General features: G+C 31.8%; 1 protein-coding gene across 5 annotated transcripts in view; it reads right to left on the bottom strand.

Annotated features, from left to right (window-relative positions):
• Positions 1-22,711, bottom strand: part of LOC128994237 (syntaxin-1A-like) — a 94,239-nt gene that overhangs the window by 21,276 nt on the left and 50,252 nt on the right. For 2 of the 5 annotated variants that reach the window (XM_054418651.1, XM_054418658.1), the window contains exons 5-8: positions 19,259-19,441; positions 18,795-18,868; positions 17,840-17,977; positions 2,017-2,127 (exon numbers count right to left, since the gene is read on the bottom strand). In XM_054418651.1, the coding sequence (XP_054274626.1) occupies positions 2,017-2,127; positions 17,840-17,977; positions 18,795-18,868; positions 19,259-19,441 (506 nt within the window). The other 3 variants (XM_054418665.1, XM_054418672.1, XM_054418643.1) reach the window with 2 other exon arrangements.

Below are 22,711 nucleotides of genomic sequence, written 5' to 3'. Positions count from 1 at the left end.
ACTCAAGTGATTTTTACAATTAAGATGTAACGTTGAAGCTTAAAATTATTTAAAACGTTCACATCTAGCGTAGGGGTGAATATTAATTGTAAAAATAATTTCCTTTGGGGCTTCACCCCTCCTAGTCTTTGATTTATTAAAAAAATATTTAACCAAAGTCAGATAGTAAGCAAGAGACAAAGATTATCATAAATTAGTAGTCTTATTTATCAAAAAACGAAAAAACTATGTTTAAAATATAATTTGGTAAAGGTAAAAGAATATTGCTTTTTTTGTTTTGCCTCAGAAAACCTTTGAACCTATTAAAATGAGAAATTTGCACACGGGTTCTCTCATTCTGATATATTTTAATAAAACTTCTTTGAAATTACTTCTTGGTTTTTAATTTAGGTTATTGCTTCAACATAATAATAATATAGAATGTCAATCCATATTTCTGAACTATAATAACACATTATGTGGACTTTTTGAACCGCTGCAATAAATAACAAACCATTAAAACATTTAACAAAAGTAATTGCACCCTGTTTAATTGACTTGCTGTTTTTTTGCAACTGTCATTAACATACATGAACAAATGTCTGTACCAATACTAGTTATAGCATAGACTTAACAAATTAAAAACGTTTCCTTAAATTGAGGATAAGGAGCGGATGACAAAGAAAAGTGCAATATAGAAAGCATTGCTGCATTAGACAAAAAGGGAAATTACAAGGACACAAATAGTTAGTTACATGTGCTGTTTTTAACATTTGCAAGGGGTTCAACTATTATTTGTGCAATTTCTCCACTTCACTTGGTTTTTAGTATCTTTCATAAATCGGCAAACATAAAAGCCACATCATTTACTTAATAACTTCTTGATCAGCATTGTACTTGTTATTAAATTTACGGAAAGTAAATAAAAGAAACGTCTTATAACACTTAAAACATATATTTACGCTTATACTGTTACTCACAAGACAGTAAATATACAAAAAAGATGGTAAGTGGTGATTGATTTCGATTGGACACTCCAATCATCATCAGACCCAATAGTTCCTTCGCAGTAAGAAAAAAGTAACAAAACATTTCTGCTGTAAACAGTTCTAACGTACTTATTAATTTCCATGTAGGCCCTATTAATAATCATGTAGGCCCTACATTATCATTTATTAAAGTATCATTTACTTAACAAATTTTTGGAGAACGCATCTTTTAAACATTATTATGATTGAACTAATGAACAGTTTTAAAAAATGGATTTTTATGGGCTTCTTTTATCGATACAATTGGAACCAGATTTAGGTGGATAAATAATTTTATATAGATCTCTTTGTAGTTTAAATCTACAACCAAGAATTTAATTTCTTTTAAGAAGTAGTTTTATTTGCCGAATACTTACTCTTAAACAAACATAATCTTGGAAAGGTAAAAGGTGTGTTGCACTATTAGCTTTGCATCGGTCATGTGTGCAATTAGCGTTCACTGCTCAGGTTCCCTCGTTTCTATTTAGAATCTGTATGTTGTCCAAAAAACAAAAATTAGCTATTGGTCAACGTTCTGACCATATCTTAGAGAGATTACTTTCAAGAAATTTCAACCAGTCTTACACAAGCGTGCTCAAACAACAAGGTGAAAATGCAAGCTGTCGAGTAAACATATACTAATAGCAACGTGTAGGAGGAGTTACCTTTCTGGCCTTGTTCGAGTAATCTTCGGCAACGTCGAGTTCCGTCTTGCCCTTGCTCACTTGGTATTGCGTGTTGGCGACATGATGTTCTATCCTGTCCACCAGCTCGCCCTAGGGGAGGGGAACACCGAGGAAGAGAAGAGAAAGAGACAGAACGATCAAGCAACACCCCGAACACACCCATGTTAGCGACATTTAGTGAGACATTCGTTAGTCGACCAGTGAGAGTGGGAGAGGAGGAACGGAGGGGGGAGAAAACAAAATAAATTAGTAAAATAAAATTGGTAAAACAAAATTTGGGGAAAAACAAAAACGGAAGGCATCTGTCGGGACACATGACTCACCCGACGCGCTTTACTTTGGTACTTGAGTGCCTTTTTGGTATCCTGAGTGGCAGTTTGTACGTAGTCCACTGCGTGTTCCACGTGGTACTCGATGCGGTCGATCATCTCGCCCTACACCACCACCAAACAGACAAGCCAACACCGTCACTACATGTTTAAGTAGGGATTGATAGTGTGATGTGATACAAAGTTGATGATGAAGAACTGGGAGGCAGAAAGACCAAAATATGAAATAAACCTCAGAGGAATTTTTATCTGGACGATGTAATTACTAACACTCCAAATCTGTCCTGTCATGAAACTGTAACGTGCGCCAAGTGATATGAATAAAAGGACATTTGGAATCGGGAGCAAACTAATTAATTCACTAATTGTATTCATGTTGCAAAGAAAAACTGAGTATTGGCAATATACGTTTTAATTCTTAAAATGTTTTTTTTTTGTTCTCTACTTTTGAATTAGACTGATAAAGGAAAAATATGAAATAAATTCAAACAATTGTTGTATTTCTACCAACCAAGGAAATTTTATAAGGTCAATTAGGAGTGAAATTTTTAAACCATTGCTTGTACAATTTGATATCAAATTTCAACCAAGACGGCTCACTAATTAAAAATTTATAGGACAAAATCGACGATTAGCCAGATTTAAAAGTCAATTTTGTTAATTAAACAATTTTAGGTTGTGACTGTATGAACGCAAGTTGTATTTTAAAATTTACTACTTTTTGGACCGAGGTTTGTCTACCTCCCAGCATGTTTATGAGTTAATGAGACCAAAATGTTGACTTAAAACTAGTGTACAAGGTGATACAAGATGAAGAGATTACAAAGAAAAGAAAAAGAAAAGTTAGTAAGAGTACAACTTGAAAGGTTGAGAAATAAATCAGTTAACAATTTTGAACAAAATGTCTGACATACGTATGAACAATTAAAAAGTAATTAATGGTTATTATATAAGGTTCAAGGTTGTATAGCAAAAAAGAAATACTAAAAAAATACTAAAGTATATTAAACACTTTCTTATAAATATGATTGCAATATTACTTTTTACATTAGGAATTTTAAATCATTGACTAAGGATTTAGTTCAGACTTTGATTACTGATAGAACTTCAGAAACCAAAAGGCTTTGCTCCAGACTAAAATTTTAATCCACAATAGGATGTCGTAAAAGTTAAGCGACGCACGGGTACAGCAGTCAAATAATACTGAATATGATATACCAACTGAATAGAAAAATGTAATTTGAGTATAATAAGGAGTACACATTTCTACAAGAATGTTAAAACCATGGAATAAACCATATCAGTATCCAAAGTCAATGATAAAACCTTTTAGCATTGGCTTTTAATGAGTAGAAAATGAGGTTAGAACTGAAGTCTGAGAGAAATGTAATGGAGTCATTAATTGTTTAGAAGATAATTGAGCAAAGTGAATAGAATATTTCATAAAAAAGTGCTTCCAAGGCATCATTCACTTGAAATAAATGGAAATGTGCAAGAAAATTAAAACTGTTTTGAAGTAATTAACTGGTTAGTAGATTCTTAGCGATGGAGTTATTGTTAAGTTATATGCTTCAGAAAACCTTTAAAAATGAAAGATAAATAAAATATGTCCAATCTAAATTTAAGACTTGCAAATTAATCACAAAAGAGTCCTGCTAATCCAAACAAATTAAGCTTGAAAAAATTTTTTGTTAGGATGGAAAAATATGTGATTAAAGCGTAGTTAAATCTACATAACTGTACAACATAACTTCAAATATTATGTTTTCTTTACTTTTAAAGTAATTTTCCTTTTGGATTAGTGGAACTCTAATGTAGGTTAATTAAAATATAGATGGAAATAAGAGCTAAGTAGACTTTTTAAAACTTCATGATTATAAATAACACTGTAGAAAAGTTTTCACAGAAAAAGTACAAGAAAATATCAAGAATATGCTTACTACCAAGTACCCCAAATACAAAAATTGAAATGAAGTTTTTTTCAAAAATCCAAAATACCACCGTTTTGTAAATCTTCCAGCCAGCAGCCACCTATAAGCCAAAAGCAGTCCCCAAGCAAGCGGTATCACTGTACCTTAAGTTCAATCCATGGGGTTTTATGCCAAAATGAACACTAGATTGCTCTGATAGGACCAATAAAGTTGTCTCGGCCAACTGGTATGGAATGTAAATTATGTGTAAAAATATTATCGTAATGAATAACTAAAATAAAAGACCTAATTGTTTATAAATACTGTTATGATCTAAAATATGAGGGCTGTCCGTAAATTAAGGATGTTTGTTTCGTTAAATGGGAGCTCAAAGGAGACCATAATTTACGCACAACTCTCGTACAAGGAGTGGTCGAGTCCTCGAATATTAAGTAGTTACCTTGGCTTTTTTACAAACGCTTTATCAGAAGTCAAACAGTTCTAACTATCCAGAAAATTCAAGTTTTTAATAGTTCAGCAACTATATTTAATTAAGTAACATTTAGTACAAAAATAATATTTTTATTTAAGTTAATAAACTGTTTTGCCTCTATTCCTCGAATTAAAAAGGATTAAATTATTTCAAGTTATGCATCACACAATAAAAATATTTGTCACTCAGACTATTGTACCAATCATTGGTGATTTAGTCATTCGATGACTAAGATTCAACTAATACGTCCGACTAATTTAATCAATCCTCTTCGAGTAAACTTGACTTCGAAAAAAAATCAGAACTCGCCCACTCCTAATAAATACACACTCTATAAACATAAAACAAAATCATGCTAAAAATAATAAGTCAAAGAAATCAAATTCACCCTTTTTCCCATACTGTATTTTGATTATCTTCGAATAAGTAAGTAATCATATGTAACTTATTTAGGGAAATAAAAATAAAGCTGATTTGTTATTAACAAAAGAAAATAATATTTATCAATCCTAGAAGCATTTAAAAAAATGAATAAAGATCAAATTATCTTCACGGAGTTTTCATGTCACATATTGCAGGTCTTTGGGTGACAATTCTACCAAAACAGTTTAAATCACTTCAACAACCTCTATAGAGTGTCATCTCCGGGACAATTTAACTCTCCATTTGCTGAGAAAACTATCTATTAGCTATGTATTAGTTCTATCTGGTTTATGTTGGGTTCATTAGTAGATATAATACCAGAATATGACCCCACTTTCGGCGTTTTAGAGGCACTTTTAGGGCACTTTTTATAGGGGAAAAATGAGAAAAAAATGGAAGAGCTTTTTTTGGCCACTTTTTTTAAAGACCCAGCTCTCGACCTATACACCCCTATATAAATTTTCTACTTTTGTTAATACTAAAAATCACGCCTGGAAATGGTGAGCTTTTTTTGGCCACTTTTTTAAAGACCTGGATCTCGTCCAATACAAGCCTATATAAATGTTCAAACTCTATTAAAATTTCAAATCCACATCCATTCCCATGTATATTTTCAAAATCATGTGAGGTTTGTGCGTGAACTCGGGCACGCTTATGGCTCATGATGTGCTCCCTTGGACATCCTTAGTGGAAATCCATGAGTTCTGGCTACTTGGGAACCCAAGCCATTTGACATACAACGAATCACCCTTTCTCCTAATTACCTTCTCTACCAAATACATGTCCTTATACTTGGTCTTTAACAACTCCTCTGTATAGAAGCCTCCCCTGATTATATTGCCATTTTCATCTTTCAAGATATAAGTCACAGGCTTTGTATTCTTAACTTCTGCTATTGTAAATAGTTCCCCTGTCCAATTTGGAGTATAACCTTTACTAAAAACATGTTTATACTTGGAAATCCTTACGCTATCACCTACCTTATATCTTGGCTTTTTAACTTGCACTACTTTAGAAGTCAACCTCTCATGCACATATTTACTATTCTTAACATTCACTTGGTTAGGCTTCATTCCTATAGATCTATGCACTTTATTATTATATTTTCGAATTAACTTTGGAAGTAAATCCAACCATTTATAACTCCCCTGAGCACTAAATTCTCTATATAACCAATTCTTTAAAGTTCTCTGAAACCTCTCCACAATTGCAGCCTTAGTTGTAGAAAATGTGTGATAGTGATTAATATTTAATTTTTTCATTAGTTTGCTAAAATATTGATTAAAAAATTCTTTTCCATTGTCAGATTGAATGTTTTTAACCCCCTTTGGTAGAATGGTTTTAATGGCTTCTGTAACCACTAACCCTGTCTTATTCTTTAGTGGAGCAGCATAAGCTTTTTTAGAAAATGTATCTATTAAAGTTAAAATATATTTATTGCCAGAATTTTCTCTAGCATAGTTTTGCATATCAACTAAATCTATTTGTATGGTTTCGTTTATACCCAATACTTTAAAAGACCTTCTAATGAAATTCTTTCTTGCAGGCTTATGAAGCTCGTATGCAATTTCATTCATTTTTTATAACATCATCCTTTCCTGTAACTCTAAATACATCACCATTAGCCCCAATCAATAGATTATCTTCCATTCTTTTAAATACATAGTTTTCTGGTATATATGGTCTATTATCTATATACTTAAATCCACTCAAAGATGTGGGGTCAGCAACTAATAAATCAGGATTATATTCCATCAAATTAAAATTTTTTTCTCCATATACAAATTTTGATCCATCGTAATGCATAGATTGTGACATTAGACAAATATCATCCAAATGTTCCCCCTCTGGTAGATTTCTTATAAATTGTTTTTTGGCATCCCAACATTTTTCTTTTTTATCAAAAGTTATAGTCTGTTCTTTTATAACACAGTCAGTGTCATCAATGGCAGGTTTAACACGTACTAACCTTTTACTATTAAAACTCCAATAGCCTGCTTCCATTTTTGGAACTTGTGAAACATTCACAGCATCTTTACTATCTGTACCTTCCATCAAATTACTAATTTTCTGTTTCTTTGCATTCCAAACACCATTCTCTGATTCTAAAAATTCATAATTATTATCGTCTTGTATAAATTTACCATCTTCTTTTCGTATTAAAGTCTGTTGTAAAGTGGGCACATCATCTAAACTTTCACCCTTTTCTACATTAGTAATTTTCCGTTTCTTAGCATTCCAAATACCATTCTCTGATTCTAAAAATTCATAATTATTATTGTCTTGTACAAATGTACCACCATCTGTTCGTATTAAAGTCTGTTGTAAAGTGGGCACATCATCTAAACTTTCACCCTTTTCCACATTAGTAATTTTCTGTTTTTTAGCATTCCAATTTTTATTCTTAGATTCTAAAAACTCATATTTAGTTCTACCTTGTAAGAAGACATCACCTTTTCTAGTTAATGTCTGTCCCAAAGTTGATACATCATCTACAAACTCCCCATCTTTAACGTTACCAATTTTACGGTTTAAACCATTCCAACTATCGTCTTGTAAATTTAAAGTAGGTTCACTACTAGCCCTGGGTTCTGCAGGCTTATTATATGGATTATATAAACGATAAAATTTATCTATAAACATATTTTTATTTAGTAAATAATTCCACTTTCTCTCAATTCCTCAATAATGGAATCTATTTCATTATCCACTCCTGAGTTACCGGCTTGGCGACTTAGCCAAAGAAGTCTTAACCTATCTACAAGCTCATTAGGATCATCCCAATAAATATAGTCTATTTTATTACCAGTCACTTGTCTCAAACCTTCACCAACAGACTTAAATAGAGGTTTAATTATATTAAGATATTTAGTATGTCTATTACTTGAAATTGGTGCACCATCTTTGTAACTCTTTAAATGTCCATTTGTAGCTTCCAAAATTTCTTTATAATTTTGCAAATCAGCCGGAGTATAATCCTCAGGTTCTTTTAAAGTTAACAATTGCCACAAACCTTTTGTCCCCTTGTAGGTTTTATTTGCAATTGTAACATCATCATTGGCAATGTCAACTTCCTTATTTCCAATAAAAAATTTATTTGCTTCTCGTCTAATACCATATGTAGTGTCTGTCATACTACTTTTACTGAGGTAATTTCCTAAATAGTCTGATGCTAAAAGACCAAAATCTAATTTCTGTGGGGTGGATTGCTGTAATGGTTGTAATCTTGGTATTATTGGTATTCTAGATGGAGTCATTGGGAGAATCTCCATTCGAGGCCTCTCTGTTTTGGCGATTTTTTTTAATTCTTGTAATGGCTCTATTAAAGGTTGGAATGTTTGAAACCTCTCTTCAGCCTCTAGAAACTTGCCACGTTTTAAAGCTCTATATTTCTCTCGTATTTGATTTGCAGAGTCAACCAATTCTTGTTGAATGTTTTTCATCTTTTATTTACATTTTATTTATCTCATTTGACAAAGGATTGTACTCAAACACTTTATCATGTATTATTAAACAATATGCAGATGTATTTGCTGGTACATTTTCTGCAGTTTCAATCTCTAATTTAATATCAACAATTCCTTCCTTCACTGTTTCGTTCTGTCTAGAACAGTCTATTACAATTAGTGGATATTTCTTCATAAACTCAGCCCTACTAATCATAGGATCTGGGATAGTATTATAGTAAGTCTCTCTAAACCTCATAAACATCTCATAAGCTTTAGAGACATCTCCATTTTCAAAGTCGAGATTTAAATCACTATAAGGATAATATTCAGAGTTTAGAAATACTTTGAGATTTTTTAACTTACAGTGATCAAATTCATCAGTTCTTTTTCGTGCACTATTATCCCTAGCTGTTTGGAAACCAAATATAATATACCTAGGCTTCTCCAAACTTGAAGATGTCTTTACTGACCATGTATGTCTTGTAGTATTGGGATATGATGGAAGTTCATGCAACTCTAAGCTTCTAAATGCAATTTGCAAATTTTTATTTTGCAATAACATCTTTTGTAATTGTAACTTCTCCCCATCTGATGGTATTACATGTGGCATCACCCATTGAATTGAGTTAAGTATAATTTTGGGAATCGCATCAGCAGTACCACTGGCTGGAGCACTAGTGGTTGTTAATATACAATTCAAATCATTTTTGGATCTTTTCAACACCAATTCTTGTTTGACATTTACTAATACCTTATTAAAATCCTCAAATACACCCATTAACAGTTCTAATGGCAAACAAGTACTAAACTTGCCACTTTTATGGAACTCTTTTAAATTCGTGTCAGAATCAAATGCCACATTTGACAATTTAGTTGTTTTATTGTAAGAGCTCAATATTTTCATAAGACTAGAAATTCCTGGGTTTCTTACAATGTCTATTTCTTTACCTGCGACTTCATATCTAATTTCATCAAATAAGAATGCAAATGCATTATTTATAAAATGACCTTTATCATGATTTTCAATTTCTCCCTTAATATACAGATAACTCCTACATGGGAGAGTTAGCAAATCTTGATTATTAATACATATTCGAATTTCATCAGAATTATTTATTGCTAAAGTGTTATGGGGAACATAGGAGTGATTTGTAATTTTAACCACACTATCGTCGAATTGGGATTTCCCTGTAACGTCTAGAAAATCTTCCATTTTTATTAATAGAAAATTTTAACTTTAGTCCTATTGATCGTAGGAACCTAGCATTTTGTATACTTATAGATAAATTCTTATAAATTCTCATATCTTTTTTATATGACAAGTAATTGTAGTTTCTTCTCCATTAAAGTCAATTGCCTTGTCATGCTGATCGGCAAATGTAATACTGACAACATCTAAACTTCTCTTATTTACAGGAAAATATATAATATTTCTTGGAACTTCAATAATTTTGTAGCCAGGAGGAGCTTCTGGATAAAAGCTATGTATGGTGTGTGATTTGTTTCCATTTAAATAGGACCCGTTTGCAATATTACATTTTACTCTAATCACATTTACATTATTAATGTTTATTTTATTTGTAGATTCAAACTGTACACCAGGAGTAGAAACACCTTTAAATCCCAATAAAACAGACCCTAAACATGGTTTTGTAAAATCAAACATGTGGCTAGAAAGTAATGTCGCTTTCATAGTTTTATTATTAGCTGTAAGGAAAAAGTCTGGGATTTGCTTTTGAATTTCCTTTGCAAGCTCAACCACCTCATATGTTCCTTCAGAAATTTCTATTGTAACTGGAGCTTTGTGGTCATAATAGAAAACATCATCACCTTCTCCAATGGTTAATTTGTTGCCTTTAAGTTTATTTAATTTTGGAATAAGCCCTTTGAATAAAAGTTTGACTTTAGTATTAATTAATGCTTCTCCATTTTTATGTATTATAACTTTAAGTTTACCATCTAATAACTGGTTTAAATCATCAACTAAGATCTCTCCCTTTGGTAATGTTTTTTTCTCTACTTTGTAATATGTTAAAGTATTTAGAGGTTTTTTCACATTAAATATAGAATTATAACTTTGAAAATCAACTAATCCAATTACATAATCATCATTTAATTCTATGGGAGGAAAGAACACTGACTTTAGCTCTGGCTCTGTACCCGAAAATGTTATAGTAAATGAATCCATTTTTATAAACAAAAATTTTTTATGAATGATAAACATAAAATTCCACAAATAGAACTATTTAAATCTTGTATTTGATCGGTTGTATAGAATATTTTATGTCCCTCAAAATATTTAATTACTTCTTTTGGAGGTTGGATTCCAAATGGGTCAAAATAAATTACAATATCTTTATTTTTACGATATGCTGTCCAATGTGTGCCAGATGAACTGTCTAAATTAACTATTCCGCACTCTTTTACTTTTGGTGTTAGATTTTTTAGCTCGTTTTTTAGGTACACCCCCCGGAAGTGAGGCACGTCTTTTGCGGCCTCTAACAGCTGGTAGTTGTCCATCTTTTTTATTAAATTTTAATCCCATTCCCATTTTTGCTTTTGCCTTCATCAAATTTGTCACCGCATAAGCTGCAGCTCTTTCAGCAAGATTTGCGTCATTCGCCGTTACTCTAGTCCAAGCTAAGTCTGCTAATCTCATGTCTGCTTTGTTCCGAGCAGCGGTATCGGGATTATTCATGTAGAATATGTCATGCTCTTTACAATAAGAGTCTAACTTATTTTTTGGAGGTACATTTTTGGCTAGATTTTGACGTATATTCGTTCCAGGTCCACAGTACCGATATGATGGTATGTGAAGTGGAAATGGAAGATTATTTATAAGAGTATTCAATAGCCCTCGACCCCTGTAAGGCTTTAAGAATAAACCTTTGCCTTTTTTACATGTTTTCTTATTATCATTTTTCACCATTTTTATTATATAAAAAATGTCTTTTATTCAACAAAAACATAAATTTAAAATAGTACATACTAAGGAAAATATACCAAAGAAGTTGGGTCTATTTCCTACCAATATTCGATGTGTTATTTGTGGTCCAAGTGGAAGTGGGAAGACGGTTGTAATTTACAATTTAATTGTAAGAAAGGAAGGATTAAAATTTACAAACTTATATTTAATATCTAAATCTTTAGAACAAGAAAAATATAAAAAAATGATTGAAATATTTAGTTTGTGTGACGAAGTGAAATTACACACGTTTACTGACTGTGAAATCACACCAAATGATGTAAAATCACAGTCAGTTGTTGTATTTGATGACATAAATAGTCAAAATATTACACAATTTTTTTCAATGGGTCGACATAAAAATATTAACTGTTTTTACTTGTGTCAATCTTACAGCAAAGTACACAAACATTTACGTGATAATGTAAATTTCCTAATATTATTTAAACAAGATGATTTAAATTTAAAACATGTATATAACAATCATGTTGGTAATGACTTTTCATTTAACCAATTTAGAAATCTCTGCCACCAATGCTGGGATAAAACTAAATATGGCTTTTTTGTAATAGACAAAGAAAGGTCAAAGAATAATGGCAAATATAGATTTATGTTTGATCAATTTTATAGTGACCAAGCGCAAGCGTATTGATGCCATCTTCTAGAATAAATCTCTTGTCATCGTCAAATGATAGTACTTTCTTGTTCATGGTTAAGGTTTGAAGATGATGATTTGTAGATTTAATTCTTGTCACATTCTCATAGTAATCTTGCCCAGTTGCAAGACAGTTCAAATAATTTTGATGTCTAAGGAGATGTTTAACTGTAGCACCATCAGCTCCTTTAGCTTTCTTCACCTCTAAAGCTTGCTTGTCTTCTTCATATAACCATTTTAGAGGAATATAAGAATATAACTTTGGTCTTAAACCACAATATTCATACATAATATGACCATCTAATTCGTCTTTGAACTTGCCTGTGACTTTTTTATTTTTATCAGAGTATAAGAAATGGTCTTTACTATATCCAGAGGTATCAAAATAGTGCAAGTCACTTTCTATTTCCTTGTAAAAGTCCTCTGTAACTATAGAATACATTAAAGAATCTGTATCAGTCATAAGAAATCTTTTGTTCTTAAATTTTGACATATAATTATAGTGGAAATCATACATTATTACTTTACTAATATCCAAAATGGTCATTCCCAAATATATCGGCTTATTAAACTTTACAACTAATTTATTTAAATGTATAGCATGTAAATTGTTATCGAACTTTTTGCTACAGTCAAACCTTGGATTAGTGACATATTTTGTTAATAGTGACTCATCCTTGAGATATATATCACGAAACTTGCGTTGGTTCATAATTGTTCGACCAAAGAGACTATTATTTAACAATTTGTAAAAGTCTTTTTCAAAATCATTTTTAGCACATTTGCGTTTTTCAATATTAAAATTAATATAGGGTGCAAGCCATTTTGATTGTCTAAATTTTAAAATTCTATAGTATTTTGTAGCAACCAAACCTAATTCCTCATATTTTTGTAATGCTTTATAATGTAAAATATATTTAGTTTTGTCATTTAAATTAGGTATTAATTTGCCATTCATTTTCTCAGGTGCTAATGGATAGTCATTATGTAAATCATGTAAGCTTTTATCGTATTTTAAATCAACTTCTAAGATATATCCAAACTCATCATTTTGATTGTTTTTGTAGTCTATCTCATTCGTCCAACGAAATCCATCCACGGGTAGTGTCTCACACATAGCTGTGGAGTATAGCGAGTTACAATCTAAATATATTAAATACACACTTTCTTGATTGGGATCATAATTTTCGCCCATATATCTATTATTGGCTTTAGCGTAACGTGTAGAAATCATACTGACTCCTCCTCTGATTGCACTTTCTATGAACAAATGCATGTCAATATCTTGAAATAATTGTAATTTTATACCAGTCATTCTAAGACAAGCTTCCCATGTTAGTCCTGGAAGTGAATACATATGTACGGGGTCAAGTTTGTAATCCTTTAAACACAGGTCTCTAAATGTCTCAAACACATCAGCCAGTAGCAATACATCTGTTTTAAGATATAAATCATGATATTCTTGTAAATTATGTATATTAAAATGGGTCCAGACATTTTTAGCATGTTCATATTCGATGGGAGAGATATGTTCTTTAGTTAAAGTACTGTAAAATTTTTCAATTGGAGGTAGAGACTCTGCAAACTTATCTGGTCCTGTCATATATTCATAGGGAAATACGCCTTTGCGTTGTAGTAGTGGATTGTCTATGAATCTAAATGTATTTAAATTGGAAGCTAATTTGTATAATGGAAGGGACAGAAAGTTATAGGAATCTAAAAATACTAAATCATCAACAGAGAATGAAATGTACTTTTCCATATCTTTGGCTATGCAATTTAATTTACGATTAAACTTTCCCAAGTGTTGCATAATTAAATGTCCATCGTAATTTTTTAAGTTATGAAAGAATACTGGTATTTTCTTTGTTACTTTATAGTTTAAATTGCAATCATTGTGGGCAGCTCCACGGTATTGGCCATTTGAATGACAATGTTCCCGTACCCTATCAAAATATAGAGGCTTTTCACAAATATGACAATGTGTTGAGTTTTGGAAAGATGCCTCTTGCTCAGGAGTCATTACAAGGGGGATATATATTGCCATTTGATTTTTAATGAAGTCATAAGTCTCAAACAACCTTTCGAAAAACACATCCATAACATTTTCGCCACTATATAACTCTTCAGAAATAATCTTAGAATCTTTTACTACGACAAATGCAAATCCAGATGGAGTATGGTTGTTAGAGTTTATAAAGCACTCAAAATCAGCATAAATTACAAATGGGGCTTTAAGTTGATATTTATAATTTTTAAATTGTAATGTATCTTGTTTAGACATTTCCACTCGTTGGACATCAAAGTTTTTACAATATGTTATATGACACTCCAATTTATCTTTGGTGTAAAAATGTTGTAAACAAAACTTGCAAAAATGCTTTTTACTGTTATCTTTTGTTGACCGTAGCATTAACCTATCAAAATCACGAATTAAACAGTAATGTGATTTACGACCTTGTTGTAATAATAATAGATCTATATGAGTGTTACTATTCAGTTTGGTTCTTCTTAATGGATATATAAATTTTTGGTCTTCAACTCCAAATACATTAACACTTATATTATTCTTTCTTTCAAATTGATCTATGTCAGATATTTTTACGGGATATTTTATATTTGTCATGTTCAACTTACCTACGTAGGGTGCATAGTTAGAGACTCTATTAGCATGTTTAGCATTCCTTGGATGTAAAGCTGCTAAAATTGACCAAAGGAAGCATTTATTATCAACATTCTTTATATTTAAAACTGCTTTTGTCAATTTAATACTTTTTGGTGTGGGAATGTATGACTTTGGAGTTAGGGGCTTATACTTGTAAACGTGCAACTGCCAATATTTAGTATGGTCATAAATCCATCCACTGCCTTCGGCTTGATATTTGTGTATGGAAGCGTCAATCTTTAAAAGGACATTTTCAATTTGAGGCTTTAAATCTCTCTTCTCAATGGTTAAGGTAGTAAGGCTTCTAAAATCTGCAATACATTCTTTCTCATTAACTAATTTTCCATTTTGATCTATTGTATATTTTATAAATTTGATTCTCCTTACTAAAGTCCATTTTATTGGTAGAGGACAAGACTGAAGAGTACTTTTAAGTTCAGTTTTAATCGATTCACCAACAAATTTAATCATTGTATATGGACATTTGTTACAAGAATTTACATGTCTTTTAAAATGACCAACAACATTTCTTTTACAGAAATTACAAGTCTTATGAGTTTGTAATATATGAGATTTTAGAGCCATGTTATTATCACAGATTATATCACAAACTTTGCACAGTTTCACCTTCATTTTATGTATTACCTTGTAGTGGCGAATCAGGTTGCTTTTTTTGGAGAGCGATGCAAAACAATGTTGACATGTAGTCTTCATTTTTATATATGTAATTAAAAAATAGGTTGGAATCTTCTATATAGTAGAAATTACATTTTGACAATTTCAATTAATGAGAAATAATAATTTGAATTAGAATTTTATATTTTAATATTCAAAACAATTTCATACAATAAGATTTAGCAATTGTAATTTTCTAAATCAAAACTAAATCCAAAAACTTAAATAAAAATACTTTTTAGCAATTCAGATTGCTGAGTCTACATATATACAGAGTGAGTGTTACCTATTTTAAAGGAGACTTGACAAAATTATATAGTGAATATAATTCGGCTAAGTTTTTAAATAATAACTTGTGCACACTTTTGACTCAAAGTCCCCCGGTGCATGAAGTTTGGCTAAGTTTTTAAATAATAACTTGTGCACACTTTTGACTCAAAGTCCCCCCCCGTGAGTGAATTTGGCTAAGTTTTTAAATAATAACTTGTACACACTTTTAACTCAAAGTCCCCCGTTGCATGAAGTTTGGCTAAGTTTTTAAATAATAACTTGTGCACAATTTTGACTCACTTAAAAATAGTAATAACAAAATAAGTTATTTTTTTGGATAGAGAAGCAGCACACAGTTGACATGTAACTAAAAAACAAAGTTAGCATCTTCTATATGATGGAAATTACATTTTAGACTATTTCAATTAATGGGAAATAATAATTTAAATCAGAATTTTAAATTTTAATATTCAAAACAATTTCATACAATAAAATTTGGCAATTGCAATTTTTTAAATCAAAACTAAATCCAAAATCTTAAGTAAAAATACTTTTTAGCAATTCAGAATGCTGAGTCTACATATATACAGAGTGAGTGTTAGTTATAGAGAAGACTATGTTACCTATGTTAAAAGGAACTCGACAAAATTATATAGTGAGTATAATTCGGCTAAGTTTTTAAATAATAACTTGTGCAAACTTTTGACTCAAAGTCATGAGTGAATTTGGCTAAGTTTTTTAAAATAGACTTATATACATTTTAAGTTCCTTAGTGACTGTTCAAAATACTCTAAGTGTTTAAAAATAGACTTATATACATTTTTTACAAGTTCCTTAGTGACTCAATTCGGCTAAGTTTTGAAAAATGGACTCGGGAAATTAGCTACACTCCTAAGTTAAAAGAAATACAGAGTAGGCCTATGAGTACAAGCATCAATTACGTCACCAATTGATCCCATGACCCGACACGCGACAACATATTACAATAGTCTAGCTTAGATGTCAAAGACTTACCAAAACAAGAAGATCCAGGTGGAAGAGTTAGTGATGATTCCGTAGAATGCCCCCCTTATATACCACAAAATTGTCTAAATTAATTTAGAACTTAACAATGGAAATTGAACAAACTGAAATTGAACAATTGAATAATTGAGGTCAATCAATCAAACATATTTGGTAATTGTCTAAACCTGCCCCAGACAGACTGGCGCCAGACAGGCAGAGAATGTTGACAATTGGTTTTGATTGGGGTCATTAGGTTACACTCACAGTCATTCATTTGAGTCAGGCATAGTTTACACATAGCCATAAGCGTGCCCAAGTTCGCGCACAAACCTCACATGATTTTGAAAATATACATGGGAATGGATGTGGATTTGAAATTTTAATGGAGTTTGAACATTTATATAGGCTTGTATTGGACGAGATCCAGGTCTTTAAAAAAGTGGCCAAAAAAAGCTCACCATTTCCAGACGTGATTTTTAGTATTAACAAAAGTAGAAAATTTATATAGGGGTGTATAGGTCGAGAGCTGGGTCTTTAAAAAAAGTGGCCAAAAAAAGCTCTTCCATTTTTTTCTCATTTTTCCCCTATAAAAAGTGCCCTAAAAGTGCCTCTAAAACGCCGAAAGTGGGGTCATATTCTGGTATTATATCTACTTTCATTGTTTACAATTGTTCTTGTTTGCCATACTTTAGTCCTCTGGTATTACAGCTAAAGATTGAAACAACTATTATAACATTTACCCAAAAATAAGAAACAATTGTTGGAAATCTGCCCTGCAAAAAGGTCGTCAAAATGAAACACACATCAAAACTGACTTCCGATTTTGCAACAGGACGAGAAGTCTACTTGTACTACAAAGTCAATGTTCCCGCATTGAATTTTTCAAGTTTCACTCTATATTCAGGTTGTAGCCTTAGAGTAGCGATCGTCATGTCATGTGAGACTGTTTGGTTACACCCAAAGACTTTGACCACAAAAATAGATAGTCCAGAGTTGAATCTTACTAGTTTTTTTTTTTAAATTCAAATACTATATTCTTTTTTAAACAGGAAAAATCAATCATTCAAAAATTGTGTTGCCACTATTATCATTTGCTCTGGGCAATTAGGTTAGGTTACGTTAGGATAGGTTAAGTTGGGTTAAGATAGGTTAGGTTGGTTTGCATCACCTTTATTTGCATGGAGCAAATTTTAATAGTGGTTTCCCTTAATAGAAGACCCTAAAAAGTTAAATTAACTATTTTTAAAATCCATTTACATTTAAAATATCCAATAATAATAAAGGCCGTTCCAATAATTTGTCCCCACCTGGCTTTCCACTAACATGGCCATGTCCATGAACATGTCGTGCAGTTCACGGATGGAATTTTCTAACTTGATGATGTCTGCGTGTCGAGCTTCGATGTCCGCTAGCGTCTGCTTGGCCTGCTGCGTCTCCATGATGATCTGCAAAAAACCGTCTCTTAAAATTACACACTTTTTTTACCTGAGCGAATAGTTATAGTCATAGTCATGACTAATATGTGTGTGGGTTTTATACCACAGCTAAGATCTAGTGAGATTTTACTATATTTCATCACTCATTTCAGGGCATAACGTGACTCTTTTTGACCCAAACTGAGGTTTGAGTCAATAAGACATGTTTTACCTGTGTGATGAACTATATTTTTGTCATACTCTACCGTTCCTCAAGGTAAATAATTCACAGAATATAAGCAATGCTTTCTTCTTGTTTTTAAGTTATTCATAAATAGCTGTTACTGTGATTGAGGCACAATAAATATCACTCTACCACATCACTCAATAGGCAACACATTAATTTTTTATTTGTCCAAATTACAATAGAGTAGTGAAATATACAATGATAAACAATAAAATAACTTTTCTAAAGATACTATAATGGTAAATCGGAACTATTTTTGTAGACATAAGCAGCATACAAAATGTTCAACAATAAAATTTTCAGTTGTGTGCTCGATTACGATTCCAGCTGATTTAGTTGAAACACTAAGAAGAAGAAGAGTGCCAGGCAACATGTTTAGGCTATTGAAAACAGCATTTTTTTTCAGCAGAATGACAAAAAATGATTTATGTATTACATATTAGTTTATGTAACTATATTAGTTGGCAAAACCACTAAAAAAGTCCTAGACAAAATTCTTTTACAAAAAATACGTTATACAGTAATACAAACAATTTTTAAACAAAGTACAAATTGTGGAGCACATTAATTGTAAATCTGTAAATTAATTTATAAACGTACCCCTTGCGTGAACACAGCTGGATTTCCTTGTTCTAACATTTCTTCCAATTCTTCATTGGTTGTTTGTCTACCCGCTGTAAACAGAGTTTGTTGTGTTAAAAATGTCTCATAATCTTCTTTATAAGTTAAATGCACAATTGAAGAATGTAAATGTAAAAAGTGACATCTGAGTAAAAAGACGGTGGCAAGAAGAACGTTGTTCACTATCAGTTAAAATTTGTATGACTATTTTTGCAAAAAAAGTTGACAATGGGGAACAACCCTGAAACCATAGGAAAACCTAGACATGGTGTGAGCGCGAAAAACAGCAAAAGCTGTATGTAAACCTGAAGATTTAAAAACCACTCAAAATTCAAACAATACTTTTGGCGAGATAATAATTTGAATTTGATGATCAGACCATTTTAGATTTTTGTTTCTATTTGCACCTAGGAATTTTGTATTTCTGTTTCTATAGCACTTACTAATTTCCAGTTGCCGTTGTATCCGGCCCTTACACCTCTCCCGGTAGTCGGTCTGTGTTCGGTTGTATTCGGTCATCACCTCGACGAACTTGCGGGACAACGTTGAGTGTTGCGTCTTGCGTATCCTGAGATCCGCTGACGATTTGTTTGTTTGCTCTTCCTGCTCAATGTTTTGCTCGATAACTGTAACAAAACCAAACAGGATTAGTACAAATACAAATGTATAAGTGTTTTTATTGTTATTAATACAATTGAAAGAAATTGATGAATAAGAGATTGGGAATGAAAACAGGTAAAGTGGTACTAGTGGAACAACCTAAAATAAATAGCTACTAAGATACTTTTGAGGCGATTGTATCAACTAAAAATAAATCACTCAAATAAAGCTCGCTAGTAATGTCATAATTATAATACCACCTTAAGTACCATTTGAAACTGGTAGATAATCCTGACCAATACATGGTGTTTACAAAAGAATGTCTGAATTTTAAATGGTAATTGTTTGGGTACTAATCAAGGTAACTTAACGTTTTATACGCCAAATTGAAGTTAATTACTAAGTTTTGTTTCCCATGTAGCAAGGGAAGAAACGCTGACCTTCGCATGCGCAAAACAGGTGCAGGGTGGTAGGCTGCCATTGGTAGGTTCACATGCCTGACACCAGTCGCCTGTACGATGTTTACGGAGCAACAGAAGGCACAGAATGTACAGATGGTTCCCAAAGTTTAAATTGATTGCTAAATTAAACTAAACTTGAATCTACTTGATGATAAAGAAATTTGACGCTGGTTTAATGAGTTTTGTGGCACCGTAGTGTTTTGAAGACATTCACCTGGCCGGCTAAAAACAAGCTCACTAACTGCAGTTGTTTTCTGACTGATGACAGAGTCGGAGAAAACAAATCTGCATCGGCAAAAAAAACGATTTCCCGACAAGTCTTCAGTTAATCATACCTAAATCGACACTTTATGTTATCCTTAAAAGATTGAGTCTTTGTGCCTACAACATTCAGTTAAGACATCAGATAAACCTGCCGATCGCCGTAAGAGTACAACTTAGCCAGTTTTACGCTCATGAGATTGATGAAATTCTGAATGTTATTAAAATTGGTCCGAATGTTATCAAAGTATGAGGAAAAACATTGTTCTTTTTCCTCCAATTTGACGTTTAAATATTTTAATTATCTTAAATAAATCCCGAGAAATGGCCGTTAAAAATCCCAGCATTCTTTTTTAAACATACTGGATTTAAAAACCAACATTTTGCATTGATTACTGAAGGAGGGGATGGAAGGGGGGCCTGGGGCACATTAAGCTCGGTTCATAATCAAATTTGGCCAACCACCAGCAGCGGTGCTTGTAGGGGATTGTTCCACTAATACTCCCCTAATTTGCTGACACGATTAGGCGACAAATTCCACTGAAATGCAAGTGGATCATAACCAACAAATACAACCCAATGTCAAATGCGGGCTGATTTTTAATAATTGAGCAAGACTAAACTGGTGGATTTTCTGTCTGCATCAATAAGCACAGCTGTTAATGTCAACAATGGAAATAATATGTTTATACATTGGATTTGATCAGATTTTGACACAGTTTTGTAATGTTTTGGCTACAAATTAAGTGTGACAGATTTTTTTTTTAATGGCTACCACCAAGTAAAAAAAAGGTGTTTTCTGGGACGAGTTTGTCCAAACTGGAGCTGTATTGACTGTTCAGTGAAAATTCCTCCCTCAATGTTGTACTTACAATGTGAATATTTTGTGATTTTTTTATATCCGATTTAAAAACAAGCTAATATTGCTTAGAAGTATATAAACACATTGATTTAAATGCAGAGACTTAGTTAAGGAAAGAAGAAGTAGAACCATAGCTTCCACTAGATTACACTTCTGGTATTTCAAATTTTATATATCAGGCAAACTGATAAACTATGAAGTTCATAAAGTAAACCACATTAGTACAGGAACAATACTATGTAGGATAAAAAGAAATATTTTGATTAGGCTAGTTATTTAATAAACGTATCCTCACTAAAATGTATATCAATTAAAGCTAAAATAACATGAAGAGTTGGTTCTTGAGCAATGGATAAAAACTCAAATAAAAAAAAAACCACCAAGCAATTCAATTTTTTAGAAACAATGGCAACAAATTTCAGTCTCTAAATTTGGCACAATCCCAATAAACTTCAAAGATAAAATAGGCAACCGATTAATTGACCCCTTTTAGTTTATTAGAGTTGTATCATCTAATTTTGTTAATTTATATTTATCTTCATGTTTACTTTTTTATTCTGTATATACTTTATGAAAAGAATGTTGTGTGCAAATAAAAACTCTCTATACCTATGTACTTATATTTTGCCCATTACCCTGTCGATACCAATACTTCTTGTCGAAGGAAAAGTTTTCCAGCGCCAGTAACCCGGTAACCATGACAATGTCAGAATCTATTCTCGGTTACCAAATTAGAACCACAACCGACCCACTAACTGACCAACCTTACTTCGTTACTGATCAGGTCAATCAGTCAATATCACAGCTGTTTTCAGTCAAATCACAGCTGTTTTCAGTCAATTTTACTTTTACTGTCACTGTTAGAGATGATTTGAATAAAACAGTAGTTTAAAATACAAAATTTAAACTTGATGAGGGGGTTTAAAATGAGTAAGTCATAGATCCATTTTGTATTATTACTGTCCAGTAACATATCTTGTCATGATTGTTGATAAGCCTTTTGTTAATAATTCGGGAATGTTCTTATTTTTTAACAATTTTTACTATTTGGGTATTTCTATTTCTGCAATGACTGTTGTTTTCAAAAATGTTTACTTACAGGTATAATGATTTCAATATTACCAAGTGTATCTTATTAATTAAGTAGGTATAAGAGTCAAAGGTATAAGTAAGTGTAAATATTAAGTATCTAATTAAGTATTTAGTGCTTGATTTGTACTATAATTTTCTCCCGGGTAGGTAGCGTAAATTTCCTAATTGCTGAGCGACAGGCATACAGAAATTAAAATAATAATCGTTTTAGCTTTTATGTACAAGTAGTAGAACCTTGATAACAAGACTCTACACCCTAAAGGAGTTCTTCGCATGGCAAGACCACACACAACACTGAAGAAGTTTTTCCATTTCACTTTGTCTCTATTATACCAATGTTATTTATCTAAATTTGACGCTGTAACATTTCTTGATGAAATTGTAATAAAAGATATTGTCTATAGGGATTATGAAATAAGACTTGTCATCAAGGTTGACTTCTTATCGATGTTTGCAATAACTTGTGATTAGGGACAAAATAATTTCCAGGGGATTTGAAAATTACCCATATTATCGAGGGTCTTGTTATCGAGGTTCTACTGTATATAAAACGTAAAAATACCCCAAAAACTTCAGGGTTCTATGCAAAGTTAAGACAAAACTCTATTGGTTTTATCGGA

The sequence above is a fragment of the Macrosteles quadrilineatus genome, unplaced genomic scaffold (assembly GCF_028750875.1).
Source record: "Macrosteles quadrilineatus isolate MER2022 unplaced genomic scaffold, UCM_ALF_1.0 Scaffold_1__1_contigs__length_201487025, whole genome shotgun sequence".
In the NCBI taxonomy this organism is placed as follows: Eukaryota; Metazoa; Arthropoda; class Insecta; order Hemiptera; family Cicadellidae; genus Macrosteles; species Macrosteles quadrilineatus.
Note: the sequence above shows the minus strand (reverse complement) of the source record. Positions and strands in the feature narration are given on the sequence as shown.